Consider the following 24720-nt stretch of genomic DNA (forward strand, 5'->3'; position numbering starts at 1 on the left):
CTGTCCGGTTCGATTTTGACAAATCTTTATTTTGATTGTTGTGAAATAATTATACGAAAAGTACGAAGAAAAGCGATGACTATGTAAGACTGTCAATCTTGACATATTTAAAATCTATAAATACGTTTTACAAGTAGTTAATCGAATTAACTGTCCAGTTATACCACTTTATATGCTAAACTATTTTTTATTTATTATTTCTTTTTACATAACCCACATTAATTTTAGACTTTTATTGAGAACGTTTATTATACCTACAATATGATCAACAAAAAAAGAGATAAGGGGCGACCATGGAAAACAAACCTTCTGAAAACTCCCAACTCTAATTAAAAAAAACGTGAATGGTAAACTCAGCCATCGTAATCTTAGTTTCATTTCAAATTTTTTAAAATAAAAATCAGGTACAAATGTCACAATTAACAAGTGACAGTTTATTAAGTTACGACGCACGTTTTCAGAAATTTTGTTTTCTATAGCCGCTCTTATTTCTTTTCTTTTTTTGGTTTTCTAAGTGAAAGAAACATTGCCGAAATTCACACATTAAAATCATATTTATCACAATCCTGTTAAAACTTAAAATTAATGAGACAACTATTATTCATTTTGTAACAGGATTGATTACAAGCCGCTCGGAATGGGAGACGTATCCTGTCGTTTTTTCTTTCAATTTGACACAAATCTCATGCTTCACAGCGTACCAAAACGGAAATTAATCGGGACGAATTGGCGATTTTACAACGAAAATTCTGTAAAGTAACAATGCTTCGTCTTAACAATTGTAAGGTAATTAAACGCCTTGTACGGCGTGTTGTACGTTTACATGTTCGCCAAGATACGTAGTGTTGTCTCTTTTCACCAGCTGTCGCTGCTGGCTTCGCGATCGTGTCTTTGATAATTACGTTTCGGAGGAACGGCTTGCATATTCATGGCCATAGAACATAACTTGTCTAACAAGTTTTGTGAGCAGCTTAGTTATATTTTTGCTCGATTAAGGCAACCAGTGGAACTTTTAAGGATATACACTTACATATATCTCAGCATACATTGTAACAAGATCATCTACAATTGTCCTCACAAAACATTTCTGAAAAATGTTTATGTAAAATACATTAAATTAACCACTAAAAAACAAGCACAGTATTCACACTTTACTATTTTTATCCTGTATCTTTGTAATGTCATAAGATATGATAACCTCAAGTAGATTTATTCGCCATAGTTTATATTCCAAGTGAAAATACATACTTGAAGGTCTATTTCGAGCAATAAAATGTTATTACTTTATAACAGTCTAGATTGAAGGTATAAAACAATCTTGTGCTTCAAAACGAAACGAAAAGCTATCATCATCGGCTTCCGAAATAGAGGAAACATTAACTTCGAAAACAAAACGTACTTAAAACTCTTAGGCAACTCTGATAACTGCAGTAAAATTTAAACACTGATAATGTCGCAAACTGGATGGAACAGGCAACTGTATAAATATCAGGATGATAATATTGCAATTTGTTTTTGTTTTTCGACACTCTTAGAATACGGTAAGATCATTAAGTTATGTAAGTATGTCAACTGTTAAACACAGTCAACTCAACTCTACAATGATCGACAATGTCAAAACCGATATTTCCTTATAAACCACATAAATTGTGGATAGGTGTCAGTCCACAGAAAAATTATTGATAAAATATTAACACGAATAGTTGATCTGAATGTATCGACATTTATATAACCAACTTTTACTTGCATTAAGTCGATATCACCAACCTAGGAAAACTGTTGTTTGCAATTGTAGTTTACCAAAAAATTACACTTTCAACCCTCAAATTTTCGTGAACCACATCCGATTTTGCATTCGACTTACTCACTTATGGTCGATTTTGACAGTTTAAATTTGTACATGGAAACATCTAGGTATATTACATTCCAACAAAATCAACGATATTTTTGAGATTATTTGATGAACATTACTCCACTGAGGTACATACAAAGTGTCTATAAAAGAACGTATATCAAGAGTCCTGTGGCACTGTGCGGCTGTATAATTTTATCGTGTCGAAATATGTCGAGCCGTTGAAGCCGTCAAATCAGATGTCAACAATCAAATGTAAAATTATTAAATCTTGGCGTCAGTTGTGAGTTCGACGCCTTAGTTGTTTTGCTTGTGATTTTTTTCAATTTTTCTATGTTCTAATTACATACATACTTTTCATCTTCCAACAGTTTTTATTAAAAAGTTCTCATTAATGGACTTACATAACCTCCGTTTTTCTATCTGGTATCACAATATGCTATAGAGCGGCAAAAATCAAATATGTATATGTATTCGAATTCCAGAGAACTCTTGATATAAGTTCTTTTATAGACCCCCCCTGTATTATGTTTCTCATATTGGCAGAATCAGTTTTATATTAGAAGAGATTTCACGGCTATGTCGAGTCGTAACATTTACTTTTCTTAATTATGGTAGTATTATCAGATATATTTGCAAGTAAAATAATAATTTAAATCACTTCGTGTTTACAAAAAGTGACAACGAACTTTTGTCTAAAAAAGGTATCATTATTTCAACATTTTAGTATTGTAATAAATAAAGGTTCTTCGTCACACTTTATATTATGCATATGTATGTACATTTCATAAAACGTTGAACCTTTCAAAATAGTATGCGCATGAATAAAAACGCAACTTATTGTTACAGAAAGGAAATTTGCAAAATGTACAAACAAGGTTCAGAAAAGAAAACTTGTCCAAGTAAATGCTGACGTGTATTTTAAGACCCTTTAAGCATTTGTGGTTCTAAGATTCAAAATTGTTTGAAATTATTGATATTAACTGGAAAATTATTTTGGATATCACATAGTCGGCTGCCCTAAAAGTCATATGTATTACTTTTGAGTTCTGGGATGCAGGTGTTTTATTTTTGTATCCTATACTCGTATGTACATATTTTGTACTATTTAGTGGCAATATTTGATAATTCGAACATTTTGATAATCCGAACCACCTCCGGTCCCAATTAGTTCGGATTATCGACGCTCTAGTGTATTGCTACTTAGAATATGAAGATGTGTAATGTTTGTGGAACTGTAAAAGGATTAAATAAATGTACATATTAAATCAATCAAACCTTTAATACCCAAATTACTTTGCATCCTGTGAGCAGTTTTCACTGTTCGAACCACAACTTACATTTTTTCCACTTGTTGATCAATAGAAGTTTCGGTGGCATCTTTTTACAAATCTTTTTGAATTCACAGCCTTCAAAATGACATTTCGCGACCGCAACAGTCAACCGCGAACGTCGATTTCGCGCACTAGCCCTTCAAAATCATCCAAAAAGGATTCGCCTTTTTGAGTATTTTGAAAATAATTTGACTTACAAAACGTTTATAAAATGGAATTTCACCAATTTGGATGTTGAAAATTTCGTAAGAGTGAAAATAAATCCCAATTAATTCGATTGACACTTTGGCAAGCGCTATCTATTCACAAAGGGTACATGACAAATCATTATGTTCTTTTCAAAAAATGTTGTATAAACTTCGAGAAGACGTTTTCGGCACATTCGCGCAAATGAAGCACTCGCTCCTTCATCGTTCGTGCCTCAAATAATGCGCTCATGCGTGAAAAATGTCTTCTCGCACTCGGTTCGTAATTAACTATTAATCTAGCTTACTTAGGAATTCATGAACACTATAGTTATATTCTTAGCCAATTACATTTTGGGGGCGGATTAAAACAATATTATAACCCACAACATGTCTTCTAATGAAAATGGAGGCGACTTTTTCTGTTTAGATAGTGGACCCCGTACATTCATTTACAAATAGATCATTCAACTACAATATTCCCCAAAATACTGTGCGAACTATGTGGGGAACTGATAAAAAAAGTAAAACAAAAACAAAGTATACTCCATTGCTATCTAGACCGAGTCAAATACAAATATGATAAAATGTGATTTCGAATCTTCTTTATGACAGTTCACTCACCGTTAATAATCAACTGCAGCTATCTCGATTGTTCTAAGATAGATAGAGTAAGTACACCTTTTAACCAATCAAACACGTCTTGATGACCAATCAACAATGTTAAAAATTGTAACTGTTTGTTTTATAAACAATTACTAAATTGTTGGTGCACGTATTTGAAAAGCATTGTCGTTACGTTAACGGTTTTTTTTTTTTAATTCGGCGTCGAAGTGGATGTTGAAGAGTCGATTGTGAACGCACCACCGGGTTACAACTCTGCAAGCTGTTTAAATCTAACCTCAGTTTTTGCGTGTTTTTAAAATGCAGTTTGAAAAATCAATCTGTTTTTTAAGGCCAATGGTTGATCAGCTGTTTAAATCTAACCTCACTTTGTGTTTTAAGGACGAGTGGTTCATTTACAATCGACTCTTCAACGCCAACTTCGCCGCCAAATTAAAAAAAAAACACGCTTTACATTACACAAATATCTCTAGTTGGACTCCAAAATATGGCAGTATTGTAAACATAGGGGCCGCCTTACACCAAGGCAACAATGGGCAATATGTTGCCTGCAACATTTTTTATTAATGTTGCCGGTCATTACTAAAAAATGTTACAGGCAACATGTTGCCTTGGTGTAAGGCCGCCTTAAGATCTGGATGTTGCAACCAAGTTTTTCATGCCCCTACAGCTCCTATCAATTTTTGAAAACAAATATTTAATTTGCAATTAAAATCGTCTATGAATCACTCTATATTGCATCAAGTCCTCGTCGATTTCATTCTTTTTTTTTTTCAGCCAATTCAGATTATCCGGTTAGACAACAGTTTGCAATAACTGGATGTACAAATTTGTGGTCATTATACGAATTATGATTACGAATATCGACTAAGTTTTTGTAACCACTCTTCGTTCGTATGTTATAATGAACGTTTTTCTTTATCATTAGTATAGCTCTTCTTTTTTAAGAGTATGTATTATTATAAGCTAATAGCATTAAGTATAATTTCCAGCGATACAACTATGTAAAATTTGTTGTTGTATAAATATTTAATGTAATCATGTGCAAAAGACAGTTTTTTGTGTGTTAGTGTGGGTTGCCACTTCAAAATACAGTAATACTTTCTGAAATCAATTAAAAGTTGACCATGAGTTTGTTGCTGGCCGATATTTAGATGAAGGAAAATTTTTGGACTGAAGTGAAAAACCGTTAATTGTAATGACCAAACGCTTTGTAGTTTTTATGTGTTTATAATATTAAATAAGCAATAATTGTTGCTATTGGTCGAAGCTTATTGCCGAACTCAATTGTGCCATTAATCAATTATTATAAAAATTGCTGTTTACAAACTGATTCCGAAACAAGGTTTCCAATTCATTAACTTCATTAAAAAATTGCTTCTGTGCTCCAGCTGAAAGCATTTACTTTGTTTTGTTCTGGTGTTACATAAATACACGTAAAAAGTGGCGATTTTATGTTCAAGTACACAGCTTGTGTTGGAACAGTGACAAATTCATTATTAACTTGATTTTTATACGTCCAGAAATAACAAAAATTGAAATTACGTGCATTGCAACTTTTTTGATCGGTCACTTCAATTTCGTCAGGCGTCGCAATAATCACCAAAGAAAACATCCTAGATCATTTTGTGACTCATACCGCACCGTTATTGGCAACACTTCCAGTGGTGCTTTACCAGAAAGTAGTAAGAAAGCACACATTTCTGTTAAGAACAGAATTGTGTAGTTGCGTGTAGATTTATTAGTACACAATAATAATTAGACAAGGCACTATTACTGGAGGGTATGATAAAGTTTATTCTAATCACAGCAGCAAACAGCTAACCTTTAAAAATAACAGTTATTATAACAACTATTATATTATAGGTTTACATTATTGAAAGCATTTGTTTATTCATGTTATCTTTCTATTTTAACTTTATCTAGATCCTTGTTGCGGATCTAGATAAACAATTTTACAACGCTTCGCGACAATTTCACCTGTAATCAAAAAGCGTACTTAGAAGACCAGAATGTTTGTAAACATGGTGTTCGTCCGCAACATTTGCGAAGTGTGTTCGAAAACACAAACAAAATGCGATTTGGACGAGTCCCAAATCAAGGACCTACCGTGTATAAAAATCTGGGAAAAAAGACGTGTCGTCTTCGTACTGTGGAGGCACGTTCAAATACATAGCACTGTGTTCCAACATTATCACAGGTAAGGGGCAATGACTAGAAGAACAGTGGAACTCAAAGCAGCAAACACACTATTTTGACGAAAAACACGCCCGACTAAAACCAGCTCCTTGGAATTTTCACAATAACACTACAATCCGGTCGCCGGCAACACACTTCACCATCTTTCAATCAGAGTCGGTTCAAACGAGCGAAGGTCCTCGACGACTTCCTCCGGTGACATTATTTCCTTTTGGCGCAAAATTCGTTGGCTCGACGATTCTCGTGGCGGCAGCACAGCAGAACAGAATTAACAGAATGAAAAAACACTATAACGGGTATAGTATGCGCACTAGAAGCAAGTTGAGGAACGCAACGTACAAACGTACTTCTACCTTGCGGGCCGGCGACTCAATGGCAACGTCGACGTATCCGCGCCGCGAGGATTTCAAATGGGGTTAGTAGGTCGCCGTGACGCAGTCGGATACCGCGAACGAAGCCGATTCGCCGTTTTGATCGAAACGGCAAGGCTGTCGATCGAAAATAGGATTTTTTTCGAACCTCACCTATCGCAAAAAAGCCTCTTTCGGGCAAAAGTTCCATTCTCGGACTGTAATGGTCTCTTCACTCGCTAATTATCTCATGAACGCACAGTCTGCTTTACAAAAATTTCAAGTGGATTTTTCTCTGCATGATATCAACTGTTGATAAAGATTGTTTCAAAAAAGTATATACATATATTTTTGAGACTGAAACGGATTAAAAAGCCAAAATTTAACAACATTTTTTCTAACCACAGTGAACAAGAGCTACATCGCCTATTGCTAAAACACTTCCTTTGGCCGAATGCATTCTTTAACCGAATCAGTCACCGACTATTTGACGATTCATCCTTTCTTCACCATTTGGGTTATTCCAACAAAATTTGAGGTCTTCCATGATAATTGCACCACAGTGCTATTGGAACTGATGGATGATGAATCGGTTTCGGTGATTTAGAAAAACCTGTTCAAATTGTATTATGTACTGACAATGATGTGAAAGCGAGTGGAAAAATTTTAATGCTACAACCTAAAATCTCAATTATTTATTTGTATTCACCGATTCACGTTTATTCAGAATATCAAAACATTCCGTGTTTAACAGTTGAAAGGATGGACGGAACATTTCCTAGAATTTTTGTTACTGTTCTTATCATTTACTCTCTTATGTAATGATTACCTTTAAGTATTAAAAAATGTTGACAAAACAAGAATATGTTCATTTTATAGTTCTAAATATATTATGTATACATATGTATTATATAAAAATGATAACTTTTTATTATATTTATATTTTGGGGAAAATTGACAGTGCTATTTTTATTTTTATGCTATGGAAATGTACACGTACTCCTCTAATTTGATCGATTATTTCGTTTATATTGATATTAATACTGCATTTAGTAATTAAAGTGATTCAAAAAATGAGATTTCTATACATCAAACTACATCTTTTCTAAATTGGTAAATACATAAAAATAAAGTCTAATACTTGCACTTTGCAAATCTATGCAAAATATGAACACCTTTAAAATCTTTTTTTCAGACACCGTCGCTATTTGTTGCATTTATATGTTTATTTAATATGTAATTTACCAAAACTGGAAACTACAAGTTGATCATTTATCGAAAAATGAACATTAATCATTAGAAATGTCTAACTTAAAGTTCCTGTTGACTAAATTCAGATGGAGTTTTAGTAACGATAAAAACTTCGAACATAAATGACAAAACTCTCATAAGAGTTGTACATATATCACTTCTACCTGTTTGCACTAATGATTGATTAACTTTAATAACATTAATATTTTGTATAACTTAAATTTAGAGAAAATAATCAACGGTCAACTTACACTGGAAAAAAAAACTATATTAAAAAAAATCAACTTGGAAAAAGTCATAAGAATGGTAGGCTGTTTCGTTAAGAAAATTTTTGAAAATTTTCGTAATATGCAACAAATTAAATTATAAGAAGACATACCTACCAACTTTGGTCGATAGTTAACTTTGACAAAAAAAAAGTACTACAGAATTAACGCCAAATTTATTTATACTCTTCAAAAAAAATTAAAACACGCAGCTTTAACAACATTAAATCAATGATCAACAAATAAAATACTCCCCTGAATTTGTAAGAACTGTCCAACTTCATTCCTGCGAGAAGTTACTATAATTTAATTTAAAATTTCACGGACTAATTACGGAGCTGTAATATTATTTAATCTCACAATTAATTACACAACATCCGTAAAGCTGTACCGTCGCAATGTTAAATGCTTCCATTATTAAACACATACGCAAAATCATAACAGCAACATTAAACTGCTGGCACTAAAATTGTTTTTAAAGTACAATTTGTCACCACGTATACATATTTAACATGACAGTTTTACCTATCTTTAAATTTTCTCCTTGTCATTATTTTTTGATACCCAGAAGATATTTTTCAACGGTTCAACTATTGTTTTCACCGTAGTTCATAGCCAAAACGATATCAGAACTACGTACTTATGTATTTCGACTTCAGATATGTCTCGTTGTATAAATCATTCTTTTCTTCTTAAATCGGTTTCACGAGTTTTGACTTTGTACACTATCATAAAGAAAAAGAAATGATTAAAAAGCGTCAATACATTTCCGTTCGTTGGGTATACGTATTTCATTCGTTTTAGTCATTATCATGAATGTACGGGAGTTCCAGGTGATTTACTCAATTTAACAATAAATTCGTTACATATTTGACAAAATGGTGTTTTGATTTTTAACGAAGCAATAATTTGAAAACATCAAAGGCATGCGAATGCTTGGGTAGCTGCTGGCCGTTCGCTAAAAATAAATTATATATTCCTCTTGTACCCGTGATCACTTTTTCTACGGTCATTTCAGATGCGTTGGTATACATACATAATTATTGTGGCATTTTGATAAAAAAAAACCCGCAAATTATAGGTGTATGTAAATATGAAGGTAATCGTGGGATTTATCAAGGGACTAAAATGAACGGATCCGAAGCGAGGCTAGCCAGCAAACAAGCAACAAAATAACCACAACCAGCAGATTCGATTTCAAAATCATTGCCAAATATTTCGTGGTGTATTACTTTCATTTTTGTTGTTTAGTCTGTGTGATTATTCAACCATTACCCGGGTAATTTAAGTTGAGACATGAAATAATCAACAGACAAAAACCACTGGTACGACAAAATTACTTTGTTGTAAAACCAATAGTTCCTTTTTCGGTTTCATCGAAACGTCATCAACTTGTTCAATGATAAAGGCAATGTTAGTGGGTCAATGTCGCATAACTAAACTAAATGCGTATGAGTCAAATTGACAGGAACAGTATGGTAAAATACCTCTGAATAAACCCGAACCTTGTCAGAAAACTTACGTAATGATGAAAAATCCAACTCGTTTAAAAAAAAAATCAAGAAACGAGAAGTGTGGAAACAAACAAAATTAACGTTTTTACATGCTGCACCATTAGGGTCATTTGTGGGCGTCGCAGTGTACCTGCTTATTACTTTAAAAATTAAGACATTTACATGGCGTTCTTAATTTATACCATTACACAGAGAAAAGGAGCAAGGCGGCAATTACAGTGCTAAGTAAAGATTTCCCAGTTGGCACTTTCTTGCGAGAAACGAATTCACTCGTACCTTGTTAATTCTTCCGTTTAACACCAAAGTGTGCTTAAATAATTGTTAATAAAATTCTTCTTCTCATGACGAACACGTGGAACTACTAACTAGCAAACCAATATGTTAAGACCGTTCATTCATCTGCAATGATTCTGACCTAATGAAATTGATCGGCGTCAATATTGCATCACAATCACCGACTAATCAAAGGAATGAACGCTGCTTCGCTATTGTTGAACTTGTAAATAGCTGGTTCAGCTACACTTGAATTTGAAAGTCAAGAGCCTGAATTATGCAAGAGTGTGAGCGAGCAGTCGAGAAGATGCTCATGCAAACCATCAAACTTATGAATTTTTGTAGACCATCGTCACAACGACCATGTTTGGAAATGGACATAATTGCGACGACATAAAACGTGAACATTGTGGCAAACACAACATTCGTCCTAGGTTCTTTCTTGCTAACCGTGGTCAGCCAGTTGTTGCGTGATACGACACACAATGTGAACAGCACGTAAAATTACCTTGAATTTAAGTTACAAATAAATTGGATTTTGGGGGGCCGTATCTTAGACTTAATTTCCAGATTAAACAAAACTTGGCGACACTAATGTATGTCAAAAACTTTCCAGATCTCAATTAAGCTATTCTAATTAACAACAACAAAAAAAGAACAAAAGAAAAATTCTCGCAGAAAAGTTACACCCCGTTTTGGGGGCATTGTGTTTCGACACCTATAACCGATAACACCGTATCATTATATTATTGGTTTTTATGAGCTGTTCACAATGCCTATGTCATGTGCGGATGTCCTACTTACTGCTTACTAAGACGACAACAATAATTATTCCAACAGCTCAGTGCTAAGCGGCTACAGTACCTGACTAGCACACATGAGCAAAGAAAATTAAATACATTGTAAAAAGCCAGTTGTGCAGCAATTAACGCAAAAATTAATTATAATCATGGTGATAACGTTAAACAATAATAATAATTAATCGAGTAAAAATTATCAATTTCAAGTAAACATATAGATACATAATAATTATAAATTTGTTTTTTCCGTTTTAAATGGTAAATTGGTAAATGTAAATGGTAAAAAGTTAAAACAATATACGATGTTCTGTAAGATATGCTTCATTTTTTTTTTTTAAACTAAACAAATATTTTCATCCCGTGACTTATCGGGCAATTGCTTTTAGTTATCATCCAACACGACTTTTATCTAAAAACCTCTACGTCATTCCATTGTCCTATACGTATTATTAATATATAAAGACTTTGTTTTGCAAATTGTCCTCATTACGGTGGTTCGGCGAATTTCAAAATTTTGTTGGTATGACAAACAGTTCTTTATATTTTTTTAATTACTTTTATCGAATCAATTATGTAATTGAAATAATTATGTTAACTAACACCTTAAACAGGCTCTTAATCAGACTTGCATAACCCTTCTTAAGTGTCCATTGTTTAACAAGCAACCGTTAAGCTATATCACGATGTAAATTAAAAAATGTTTTATATGTTGGAAACTTTTAATAATGGACCGCACATTAAATATTTTGTTTATTTTTCGCAAAAATATTACTTCACGGTCATTTCACGAATACATATGTGCAGTTTTTCGGTCATACTCACGGATGTTTTTGAATTTTACGCATGTTGTGGAAGGTATTTAAAATACATACATATGTGATTCTGAAAAACAAAACTTGTTTATAAAAAAATGATAACAAAGTTCAATTTTTGCAATTTTTTCTCTTTATGTGTCCCATATCATGAAATCTATCTAATCAAAATACGAAAAAAATACGGAGACGAAATACAGAAATGTTCAAATTTTACAACGGACTTTTTTATTTTTGCAAAATATCAATAATTACGCAGAATATAGCCTAACACTATGTCCTGCGTGAGCGACCAATGTTACGAACCGGCCGGCGCGGCCGATCCGACGCGGTGCGGGCGATGCGTCCGGCGAAGCTTGAGTGTCCTACGTGCCGTTTTGCGGCGCGGCGAGAGAGTGGCGAACTGGCGATGGTGATAGCACAGTATTTTTTTTGCAAATAACATTTTGTTTGTAAATTTTCTATTACATACAACCATTTAGGTATCATTAGCTATCAAATGAAGTAATTGACTAAATAATATCTAAAAACAGCGCTAGACTTTGTAATTTTCCCAAAAATAAACGTTAACAAGGGGTTGAAAAATTAGCATGTAAAACCCTATGGGCAATCTTAAAAAAACATACTGTATAGTGAACGCGATAAAATTATAAAATCAGAAATTCCGTACGCATTTGCACTGTCGAAGATGCACGGTTCGGGCGAATCGCAGGCGGAAAAATCAAAGAATTTGATCGCCTCTGCCGTCCGGATTTCGGACGAAACAATTTTACGACCAACGCGGCCGCACGTAGGACAGGGCTATAGTACTCCATGCTTTAATAAATCCGGTTCGGCCGCACCGCCCGCACCGTCGTAAGCTAGTCGCTCACGCAGGACGACGCGTAAGGGAGTCCGTTTCGGCTCAGAGACGCGAGGGTCGCGGGTTCGATTCCGACCCAGGGCGAAATTAAAAAAAAAAAAGTTATATTCTGTCTCGTGATTCGGAAGTCACGTTAAGCCATTGGTCCCGGTCTATTGAGTTGGTCATCATGCCCCTCATACATTTGTAAACCAGTCCTAGACTGTGTAACAAATTTTTTAGGTATGTTTGTACTTTGCTTCTCTAAAAATTAATACATATTTCGAATAATTATGTAGAAAAGCACATATGTATTGTTACATATATTTTTTATAAACAATTGTTTGTGTTACTGTTTTTCAAGATCACACATTTTAATACCCTCATAATATTTATGTAAAATTAAAAAAAAAAATAGTTTATCAGAAAGATGAAATTCTCTCAAAAGTTCTCAAAAAAAGTCTTGAATAAGCCTTAATCTGTAATTATTTTTTATGTAATATTTTTTTCTTTTGAGCATCTTCGTGTTTCTAGTCTCTTCTTATGATACATACCATTCAACGTGCAACAACTGAAAAACTTGGCTTCATATTTTTTAAAACTTGTTTAAAATATAAAGAACTCTCATATCCCAAGAACAATAAATTTTCGACTTGCCAAATAAAAAAGATTCACATTGTCAAGTCTACCTTTCTTTGATAATTATCATAAAAAGCAAAAATCAATAAACCACTTAATGTGTTGTTTTAAGGTTTGATTGTACGCGTGTATGTGAATTCACACGAAAAAATAACGTTGAAAATCGTCAACGCACGCATTCGACCTTATTTTAAAATTTTATCAAATCGGAATCTTATCGTTTTATTATAAAAACCTTCGCCGAGTCGCTGTGACATATTTTGAAATAATTTTAGTTCTACATTTTAAATTCTACTTCAGTACACTATATAACTTCAGGGTTATTTTTTATCGGAGAGTATGTGTACTGATTTATACGTTATTACAACCTAATTTCTCTAAAATGACAAAATAGTAAAAGAAACTGATTCCAAATATTTAATTTTTTAGTTTGTAAACCACTTATAACTAATTACCTATAATAGCATCACTACTGACAATGACGATGTTAAATTATACAACAAACCCAGATTGCCATTGTAAAAATTCATATAGTTTCACATACAAAGGATATAATAATTGATAATAATTAGGGTACAGTATAAATTTCCAAAATGTTTTATTTTATAAACAGCAGCGCCATCACACTTCGGGTTGGTTCAAGTTATACGGAAAGCGTCACTGTGACGTCACCGCTCGATATGTGTATGTGTTCGCGAAAGCTGTTATCAATGTCAGCCATAAAGTAAGAGTAACTGTTTATTTACAATGTTGCCATCTATCCTGTGCAGAGTGAGGTAAACTTCAGCGGAGAAATTCTCATACACTTCTTTACACATGCACACACCGGCAGAAGAAAACGAAAGAACTGCAACACACTTACTTCAGCGGTGAAATTTCTCGCACAGAAGGTGACACACACTATCAGCTGCGAAAATCCAAAACTGTTCCTTAATTAACAACGAAATGGCTGTTTAACAGCCACACAAAAAATAACCGATCTTTGTATTTCAAATATTTAAACTGATTATGAGTTAGACAAAGTAAATAGAGGAGCCTATCTCTACACGATCAAAGAAGGAACTAATATTGTAGTTGAATTTGATATAATTATATTTATTTGTAATTAAATCTCTTAGGAGTACTTATTTACACAATTTTTATCTATTTGTTCTGGTGAATTTTTTTGATAAAACTTCAACAGGATTAGATAAGAAAATGCCAGTTACCTTAGTGAACAACTGTTGCTTATAAAGTAAGTACATTATTTGTCTACAGTAAATGCAAAATTAAATTTAAGATGCTGACAAAATTTCATAAATTAGTAACATAATTTTTCTGAAAATTTCCAGAAGTTTTATTAAACCTCGTTGGAACAGAATCAATTAATCCTCAAGAACTTGTAACTAAATGTCCTTTCAATATCACACAAGAAAACTTAAATCATTTTAAAGAAAAACCACCAAGTACTAATTTGAATTTGTCTTAATACTATCGTAAAGATAATAATTGGAGGTCACTTATGTGTTACACGTACATTCGAAAAAGTTGATTATTTGGTTGCCTATCCTAAAACATGAATTAGAAATTGTGTAATATTTTGGGAACAATGTACCGTTTACAATAATTAAAAGCAGTACGTTTATTATTTATCATTTTATTCGCATTTATATTTAAGAAATCATTTATAAAAATCATTATTTTAAAACAGTTATCAATTTGCATATGCTGATGATGAATTAGGCAGCGGATTAACCACAACGGATCATTATGATGGTTTTACCTAACGGTATAACTTGTAAACGTACATACATATATACATACCTACTTAAGTAAGAATAATACGAGTTTTTATCTTCAGTAAACATCTATTTTTGCTTTCATATTTCCGTTAATTCTATGGCAACAAAAAATTGTGAAGAACATGTACCACCAGGTAATTTAAAAAAAAAGAATAATAACATAATTATGTATTATGCTGTCCATGTTCCATCGGGCATGTTTAGATAAAATAATATTCTATAGACTCGTAACCTCCTTTATTATAACAAAATCTAAAATGTATCTTGTCATTTTATAAACCGTACGACTGTTGTTCAAATGTTGTGGATACATTATGTTCAAATTACCAAGTGTCCATTAGTTTATCTGATGAATTTTGCTAATTTTTCCAAGGTGACCACGACTAAAAACACACTGTAATAAAAGTTAAAAGTATTTGTCAAGGTATAAACAACAACCACCCACCTTGGCAAAATTGACCATAATAATTAAACAAATTTTAAAACAAATAACAAGTGTCTGATGCTGCATCAAGATTAAAACAGCTACAGAAACGATATTCAGGTTTAAGCATGATGACATGATGAGATCAAAGACATTTCACATTTTAGTACAGTTTATTGATGTAAACAGTATGTAATTACGATTAACAATTAATTTGCAATGTGCAATAAACTGAAGAATGAATATTTCACAAATTACTGAAAATATTTCACTGGCCTGTTTACCTTCAATGATTATTAGTTTTTGCCCGTTAAAGAACGTGATGAGGCACAACTAGTGAATGGCTCCCATAAATTGAAAATATTCCCATAGATAATCGACAGTAATGGCTGTACGATTAATTTGAAATATACTTTTTTTACAATTCGTACGTTTAGAACCCTTCACAAAATACTACTTTACACAATCAGAAGCTTGTTAATCAGGGACGAATTTTATTTTGCTTCGAACTGCTTAGGTGATGAAGAAGAGGCAACAGGATTTTGCCTGACCTGGCTTGTTAAGATTAGTTCTCATAAATTGTTCACGATCAATTTTTGATGGTAACCAATTCTTTGAATAAAATCTTTGATTTATTAAAAAAAACCTATTTTTGTGAGAATCCAGTGATGTTATTAGCAAAAAAGAAAATTGTATTGATTTGTGATCAGCACCCATACAGTTTATTCTTTACTGTGACAGTCGTAGCCATTAACATTTACACGTCTTTCCAACCATTCGGATAATCACATTATTTACAAATTGACATAAAAAGTATGCAAATTATATTGGGTTATTTTAAGCAATATGTACATTTTTACCGTTACACATTAAGATAGATGATGTCGATAATAAAAATCTGTACTGAATCAATAAATAATCAGGGACCCGTAAAGTGAAAGACAACTTTTTGGGCATTTATCCGTTTAACATGTACATACATATGTACATACTTTAAAGGTCTGAAATTAACTGTAACAGAAAGCATAAATGTCACGACAGTTCTTATCAAATTAAATGTCAAGAAAAAAATAGGGAGCCTTGGTTATTATCGCATAATTTTGATAGGAATGGAGTTGGTTACATTGCCGACATCGCATAAAAAAGTTTAATGACATATGTTACGCAGATTTTCAAAGGAAACACTTCCGCTTAAGCTCCACTTATCTTTTTTTTTGTTGTTTACTTGCTCTTTCATCAGATGTGGGTGGTGTCGCGAGAGAGACTTAATCTTCAGTTAGTTCAAACTAGGCGATTATTCTCTCCCACAGGTTTTAGATCAATAAGTAGTAAAAACTACAAAATAAAGTGAAAAAAGAAATGTTTTATTTGAAAATTCAAGAAAGGAAACATAAATTCTTCCAAAGTGCAAAAAAAAAATCATGAAAATTATTTCCCAGATAAAAAATATAATGTACCACATGTTTGTGGTGTATCTACACAATTATATAGATCGTCAGTGTTAATCTTTAACACACAACTGTTAAAATCTACCTAGGTTTGATTTATTACACGCTCTAAAGAGCACACACAAAAATGTCTGCACGCGTAAGTTTCATCTAGGCACATCTGATATTCTCGCTCTTCGACACGCTATTTCATGTTTAGTTTACTTTGCGAAACACAAAGCCAAGCAATTTATGACGTTAAAAACTCAATCCAAGTGAGAATTGTCTGTTTCCTCACTTTTAAAATTACGTTACATAATGAAATGAAACGGCTCCGCAAACGCTGTTCTAGTGAGAACGGGGGAAAACAAGAGGAGTCTCTAAATTCAAAGCACCACAATCGCGATCGGTTGTTCCCTTTCGTTTGCGTCTCTAGCCTGGGATTTAATGATTTATGACGGAGTTCCACCTTGTTGGAATCCAGACGTCTTAATGGTCGCTCATCCAGACGCTTCGGCAACGTTTACACGAACGCCGTTTTACGATGCGATTGCGCTATTCTCCTCGTTTATGTACTTAAATCACAACAATACTTAAAATACGAATGCTATTTGAACAGCATCGGCAAACGCTCGTTCAGTAACAAAACAGTCGACTAGAATGGAAAAATTCAACGTGTTTGACTATCCATTAGGACGACGATTTTGATATTTTCACGTTGTACGTTCCAAGGCACACGTCGGGATCCGGGTGGGACTTCGCCTTAACCAGTTGTTAAAATAACGCCACAAATCTCAAATGTGCACGATATATTTGGTAGTGCATTGTATTTCTGAAATCCGTTAGAACAGACGCCGGTTTGTACTATCGATTAGAGAACCCATACGAGTGTAGTCGTGATATTCAGTTAAGACTAGACGCAGTGCGTGCGTCGTCGGCGGCGGCGTCGCCTCGATCGATACCAGTGCCTGCCGGTGGTGGTATCGAGCTGTGGCCGTGGGGCAGGTTAGTCGAGGGTCAAGGACAATCAGCAGAGAAGCGGCCGCCGCCCAAACACTCACGTTTTCAACAGCTATACATTTACAATGAGGGTGGCGGCGACGGCAATGTTCATCAAGTCCATTAGTTTTATGAAGTTACGCAAACTACGATAATTGTGATCAAACAACTACTTTACACCATTAATAAAATATCTTTTACGCGTGTACTAAATTTCACTTCGATTATTATCGACAATCTTTTCCGATTTGTGCCGAAACAAACATTACCGAAAGGGTAAACGTAGTTGTAATATGTAGTTCATCATAATCAGACTAAACTCAAAACGATATTCAGTAATTTTACAAATTAAAACATGAACATAATTTATTGCCACATCATATCAAAAGTACAAAATGAAATATGGAATATGAAAAAATGTATTAATTTAAAACAAGAAATATTTTTCTTAAAACAAATCTGAACATCTTTCATTTAATTTCATCGCAAAAAGCTAAGTTAAAATACTTTACTTACTACATAAAAGATACCAATCAAAAGAAAGTGTTTTTATAAATCCTCCTCTTATCTTTCTTTGGGGAGTTGATCATGCACACAAATCTAAAGTCCATTCAAAAATCAAAAAACCACCACCTGTTGCTTTAGGTTGGTAGAATTTAAAAAATCCTAGGTAGATATTTTTTCATACTATGTTGGTAACTATAAATTATGACATTTATAAAAAAAAAAAAAATTCAATTGCTTTGAATTCCGTTCATATTGTTTTATTAGCAGCACGTTGCATTTATTTAATAAATACATAATAGATCAATAGATTCTTATTATTTCTTATTTTTACTTAAACATGCCTAGAAAAACAAGACATTTAATAAACCAAATTTTACACTCAGCGTTGCCGATAGTAATTATCGAGGAAAATGCGACGTCGGTTGTTTTTTTTTTTCATTTTTGAACGGACTTTACAGTAGGTACTTCAACAAAAAAAAAAAAAGCTTTACAACTAAATATCCAGAAGGCGTTTACAGTGAAGAATAAAATATTTTTGAAAATCCAGTTTACATTTCGACCATAAAACTCTCAGATTTGCTTGTATTAATAATATTAGAATTTTATATATACTGCCAAAGAAAATGTTGTTTCTATGTGGATGAGGATCAGCTGCCTATCTACTTCAATATTTTTTCAAGTTTAATTAAAAGTATGTATGTATGTATTTACGAGTATAATGCACCACCTGCCACTTTAAAAAAATATATATTTTACCATAATACGAATATTTTTTACCGGAACTGGAAATATCTAAAATCAAGTGGCTGGTTATTTCTCGAATTTTAATTTTTTTTATCTTAATTCTAAATCTGAAGCATTTTGCAGTTGGCACTTTTTATATCTTCAGAATAATCAAATATGTCGTGCACATATAATTGCAAGAAAGAACACAATTTAGGCCTATTTCGTTAAAAAAAAAAATTCCTCAAACCTTACATCTCACGAAATTGAAGGGTTCAGATCTCCTCCGAAAACAAGCGAACTCACCTGAAAAAAAAAACATAATATAACTCCAAACAGTGACTATACATTAATTCTTATTAAATATCGAAACTGTGTTAATCTGTAAAATAATGGTAACGATCACAAAATACCACACAAATACATATTTACAACAATTTTTTGAAGTAGTTCTGCTTGAAAAGCAGAATATATCTACCAATACATACTATAATGTGATATAAATTTGTCCCGATAACATTTATAGTGAAATGACACTGCAACACCACACATCCTGCACGTAGCAGATCAACGAAATCTTCTAACTTCAACTCAAAGTTATGATTACTTTGTTGTACAATGTTATGAAATTGTGGAAATAATTACTGTTCCAAAGGACACATTTCTCATTATCCACAAAGCATTGTATTTAATAACGCCGCAAAAGAAGATTGCGAAAGCTACAAAATAAGTTTCATCTGATGGCAAACAACAACTTTTCAGTGTGCACCAGATTCTCACATCCCTTTAATACGAAACAAGACTTGTTTATATACCACTATTTTTCATCCCCTACAGTGAAACTCAATAGACCTCAAGTCTGAAGAATTATAAACCGTGCGAATCTTTTATTATTCACATTGTCACCGAAGGGGAATTTGCAAATAGCAAACTGGTTTCTATTTAGTTTAACGTTAGAGTTAAAAAAAATTCTCTTTGAGCAGCTTTTGCATAATGCAATGTACATATTTTATATTAAAAAAAAAAAAAGATGGATGAGATTAAATATAACAGTTTCATGAAAGGAACAACGCTCGGAGGTACACTGCTATACTGCACCAACGATAATTTTGACCCACAAAAAGAAGCTGACATTCGATACTAATATCGTTCAACCTTGTTCGTGTAATACAATTAGTGAAAACATACACTAATGAACATATATTTTTCTACAATAAAAAATTAAACCTATCCGCCTTATGAAACGCTGGAAGAGTGAATTGCTCTGGCTCAACTTACCAGTTAAGTTAACCACCAATTTAAGTAATAAACTTAGAACTTTTAAAAAGGAATGACACCCAAAATTTTTACTTATTATTTGGTAGCCACGAGAAAACAGGTTTATGGGGTTTCTTTGCGGGCAGCTACTAGTCTATAAGATAATGAAGTCTGCTTTATTTTTAAAGGTGTGGATGCAAATACATATTATACTCGTATGTATGTACAAACCATTTGTAAGGAGTCACCAAATCACTAACTAGCCGTATTTCAGAAACATAAAAGATCTCCTGAATAAAACCATCTGCACCTGGCTTTTAACCGGAAATGGTCATATCAAGGGACAGACATTTCCAGAAAAAAACTTTTTTATTTTTGCTTGTTAAAATTTGATATCGGTCTTTTACATTAGTGAAAACAACCTTCTATATTTAACGTAATTTCGAAGTTACATTTGCTTCCTTAATAGAAATTCAATTGTAGCTTGAGATTAAAATCACTGTTCAAAACAGGCAACTTTTGACACAACAAAACTCTTACTGAAGTTCTATAAAAAGCTGAGACCAACACAGCAGCCTCTGTCTCAACATTTTTTCGTTTCTCGTTTATTAATTAATTTCTATATGATAATAAATTCATTAACTACTAAACCGTCAGACGCCACATTGATAAACATCTTAACGAATTCAAGTTCGATAATTAGTAAAAGCTACCTTCAGAAGTAACAATTTATGCAATTTACTCGGAAAAATTAGATTTATTTTGAGAGTATGTTGATAGACCAAATAACGCTATTAACGCGGAGCTAGTACAACTCCTACAAAGCAAATACTGGTTTAAAGAAAATATTGTTTTAGTCACAATGACTTTGGATTCTAACGCGAAAAGAATGACAGTTCACGTCATCAACATCATGTCTAAAACAGTGTATTGTTGTTAGCCAAACACACGTGCAATCCAAGAATTGTACAAGTATGCATTGTGTTAATTTGTTGTAAGGCTGATCACATAACTGCATTTTAACTCGACTGTACACCTATTTATTACCTGTAATCAATTAATAGAATTCGTGTGTACGCAGAGCTTAAATCGGCGTTAAATGCCATTTGTAACAGTATTAATTAACTCGAAGAGTAAACCAGAACTGTATTACGGCCTATTACATAACACTTCCATTTGTTTAAACAAAAAAAAATATACAAATTCGATTTAAATTTTGCATAACAACAATACATTTATTTACAATAAAATAATGGCATTTGGTTTATTGTATTACTGTATACAAACAGAATAATGATTCATACAAATCGAAAAGGAAATACAGGTAATTGTCATTCAAGGTAAAGTTGACACAGTTCGAATTACGGCAGTGTTCTCCATTTCATTAGTAGCCAAAGTACCATAAACTCCTGTTGAAATGTTCCTTCCGTATTGCAGACGTTCCCTTTTTTTACAAATCGCACATAACAAAGACAGAAAACAACTGGAATGTGACGGTTAAGATCGACAAGAAATGCATATAAAATACTTGTTGCACTCGTCGATTGTACTAAACTAAGTACAATATTATTGTGACAGCTTTTATTACGATTATAAAATCGATACTCAGTTCAAGAAGGTAATCAGCACTGGTAATAATTGAATCTGTAAGTACACATGACTGTCACGTCTATAGACGCCAAATGCTATTATTTAATCGACGTTGATGGCGAATGAAATTGTGTTTGTAGAAACTTACTGGTTTCATGCACATGGAACTCTGTTAATAAATACACCACAAAACAAGATAAGAGATCGTTATGCCGGTGACCATAAATTGTGCAAAGAATGATTCATGTATTGGTATATCATAAATTAACATACTTAAGAGTGAAATACTAATCATATTGCCTTCAACTACAGCGGTTTTATATAAAATACAAAAATTGTGACATTTTCTTTTCATTAAGTTCTGACAAACAATTTTCAATCAAGTTACATCTCATGTTCACGTAAAAGACCGATTCTGCAGCTTCGTTTGGGATAGAGATTTAATAATTTTATAAATTACTTATTATGTTGTATTATGTAACTTTCAAAAGCCAATTTTGGATAATGGACGAAACATGTGTTCATTATGAATGAAGAATTGGCTCCATTTTCTGTTTGTGGTCCACAAAAGTACCTCCAAGGAGCAATGGCTATTACAGCACAGCAATTGTTGAAGGTACAAAAAAAAAATTACAGAATGCGACCAGATTTGTTGTTAACACATTACTGCAACCATAACGTGTTGCGACGTGATTCTAAGCCAGTTTTACAGATACTCTATTATTTAGTGGCTATAATTTACTCGAAAAAATTCCCAATTTGTTCTACGGCAATCAGATATAACTCACAGCAATCAATTGTCGAAAAGAACTCAACGTGATCCGTAATTTTAAATATCTGTAGTTATTATATGTAGCATGAATTAGATGGTTTATGACGAAATAAGCGTCTCGTTCATGAATAATTAGAAACGAAACGGAAAACAAACAAGTGGAAAAGTTGATCGTTGTATCATTGTTTATTATTGATGACGTAACAACCACACACCTTATTGTACACCATAATGTTTTCTACGGCTTTGTGCTTACAAAGGATCAGAATTTACAATCATAAATAACTATAATTATCTCATCGTGTAAAAACTTGTACGTACTGACACAGTCACGAAAAAAAATAGGTAATCAAGATATTTTTCAGAAAACTAGTTCATCGTAGTAGAAGAAAATTCCAAATTTATTTTTTCAGTTATTAAAGCAGACTCAAGGAACGGTAAAACATTTTAAGCTAATTTGACTGTTCAAGCTTCTACTACATACATAGTTGAATATTTTTTTTTTTATTTCGTCGTAAGTTTACATAACTTATAAACAAAAATTAACTAACTGAAAACGGTGCTTATAAAAAAAAAAACAAAATTACGTTTCATGCGTTGTGAACACAACCTTCAAGCTGAAGAGATTTTAATTTTAATACGAGGTCCCTCCATATCGAGATGTTCAGAACTGGTAACCACAAATGATCCTAACTTTCGCTTTTTTCCATATCTCAGTGACGTCAACCGATGATCTCAAGCAAACTGAATGAGAAATATTGTCTTAAGCCGGCTCTGTAAAAACTCGATCCGTTAACGTGTATTCGTAGAATTAACAAATTCTAAGTATCATACATTGGAATTAAGTGGTTATCTTCGCAATAAAATATTGATTATCTCGCAGTAAAATAACTGATGGTAGATTCTTTTCGTTCCAGGTTATACTACCTCTGCCCATTATCTGGAACTAGATGTAATAAATTTTATTGTTCGTCATTTCCTTCGGTGGCTGACAGAGTCCACACCTTCAACATTAAAAATTAATTTCTTCTACTTAAGAATACTAACATAGAAGTTGTAATATCTCCCCATGAAAACAATCTACAAATTAGTTAGTACTCTGTAAGAAAACGGTGTGAATTAATGTTTATGATTGTGCAAATGATTCTGTCAGCCAGAACCTTAATTGCGGTAGATCAATGGTTGCCCCACAAAACAGTGAAACCCTATTGGTGAAATTAAATACTTTCTCTCCAGTTAATATTAGTCTTCAACGTTGATTAGTTATGGGTGTGGCATGTTTAAAAAAACATGTAGAAATGACAAATTTTATTGTTTTACACTTCTACCACTTTACTTTATAGCTTGTTCGATATTACTCTACAAATGAAACAACTCCAATGGTTTAAGACGAATCGAGACCTTGATGGGTTGTACTTTCACCTTTGTATCATTTCCTGCCAAATTTGTTCGGAATCTGATAAAACATTCCACCAAATTGAAGATTCCATTAAAAAGAATCGGCACATACCAGAATCGTATTCTTCAGCGGCAATCTATTTGCATCAAGTATAAAAATTACTTCCACAAAACTATATACCAGGTAGAAAAATTACCTCTCTATGCCTGTTTTATTGTTACTGTCCCTAAAAATAGCGTTCATAACCAATATAAGATAATTTCGTTATATGTACTTCTAACTGATCATACATGTATTAACAATAGTTCATACAAACTAAGCAATTCTATTGTCAAATGACTCATGTAAGTGTCAATAAATTATGTTTTAAAATCAGTTAACTTTGTATTTCTTCTGTATAATCTAAAAAATAATTTACTCTTTCCCAGGCAGTCAGATTTGATAAAATTCGTGTGGTATGTACTGCATTTGCAACCCACAATACTTGTCTTTTAGAATAAACTCCTGCTATGTGGTAAAAATCTAAATTCCACCTGGATTCTGTAGACAAAAATTAATAATGCTGACGCTAACAGGCAACAAAGTCATAGCAATTCCGTCACTGCACCATTAAAGTATGAACTGGCAAAAAAAAACCGCTGACGCGCAGTGAGCGCCATATGGTTGATGATAATTGACTTTTTTATGAATGTATCAATGTTTTGTTGAGATACTCGTACAAGTTGAGAAGCAATCATGGCCAAGACTTGTGCATTTTCGCCGAGTAGAACAACATTGTCCTATTAATAGTAAGAATGGCTAATTGTGTTGAAACTTGTGTGTCGAACATAATTTCGGAACTATACGATAGCGATTTCTTCGTAAGATATCATCTGAACATTCAGAACGTCTGCAAGATTCA

The 24720-nt window shown here is 32.9% G+C and overlaps 1 protein-coding gene and 1 long non-coding RNA gene across 15 annotated transcripts in view; one reads left to right on the plus strand and one right to left on the minus strand.

Annotated features, from left to right (window-relative positions):
• tai (taiman) overlaps positions 1 to 24720 on the minus strand; it is an 87796-nt gene that overhangs the window by 20789 nt on the left and 42287 nt on the right. For 5 of the 14 annotated variants that reach the window (XM_069048419.1, XM_069048428.1, XM_069048429.1 and 2 more), the window contains exon 1: positions 6105 to 6570. The exons of 5 other annotated variants lie outside the window; for them this stretch is intronic. In XM_069048419.1, coding sequence (XP_068904520.1) covers positions 6105 to 6187 — 83 coding nt within the window. In that variant the 5' untranslated portion in view covers positions 6188 to 6570. Of the gene's footprint in view, positions 1 to 6104; positions 6572 to 13802; positions 13966 to 19056; positions 19076 to 24720 lie in introns of those variants that run through there. 4 more of the 14 variants (XM_069048431.1, XM_069048430.1, XM_069048424.1 and 1 more) reach the window with 3 other exon arrangements.
• Positions 14111 to 24194, plus strand: LOC138131440 (uncharacterized). The gene is made up of 2 exons (XR_011159813.1): positions 14111 to 14174; positions 23338 to 24194. It is a non-coding gene; the product is annotated as an uncharacterized lncRNA (long non-coding RNA).

This window comes from Tenebrio molitor, chromosome 5 (assembly GCF_963966145.1).
Source record: "Tenebrio molitor chromosome 5, icTenMoli1.1, whole genome shotgun sequence".
NCBI lineage: Eukaryota > Metazoa > Arthropoda > Insecta > Coleoptera > Tenebrionidae > Tenebrio > Tenebrio molitor.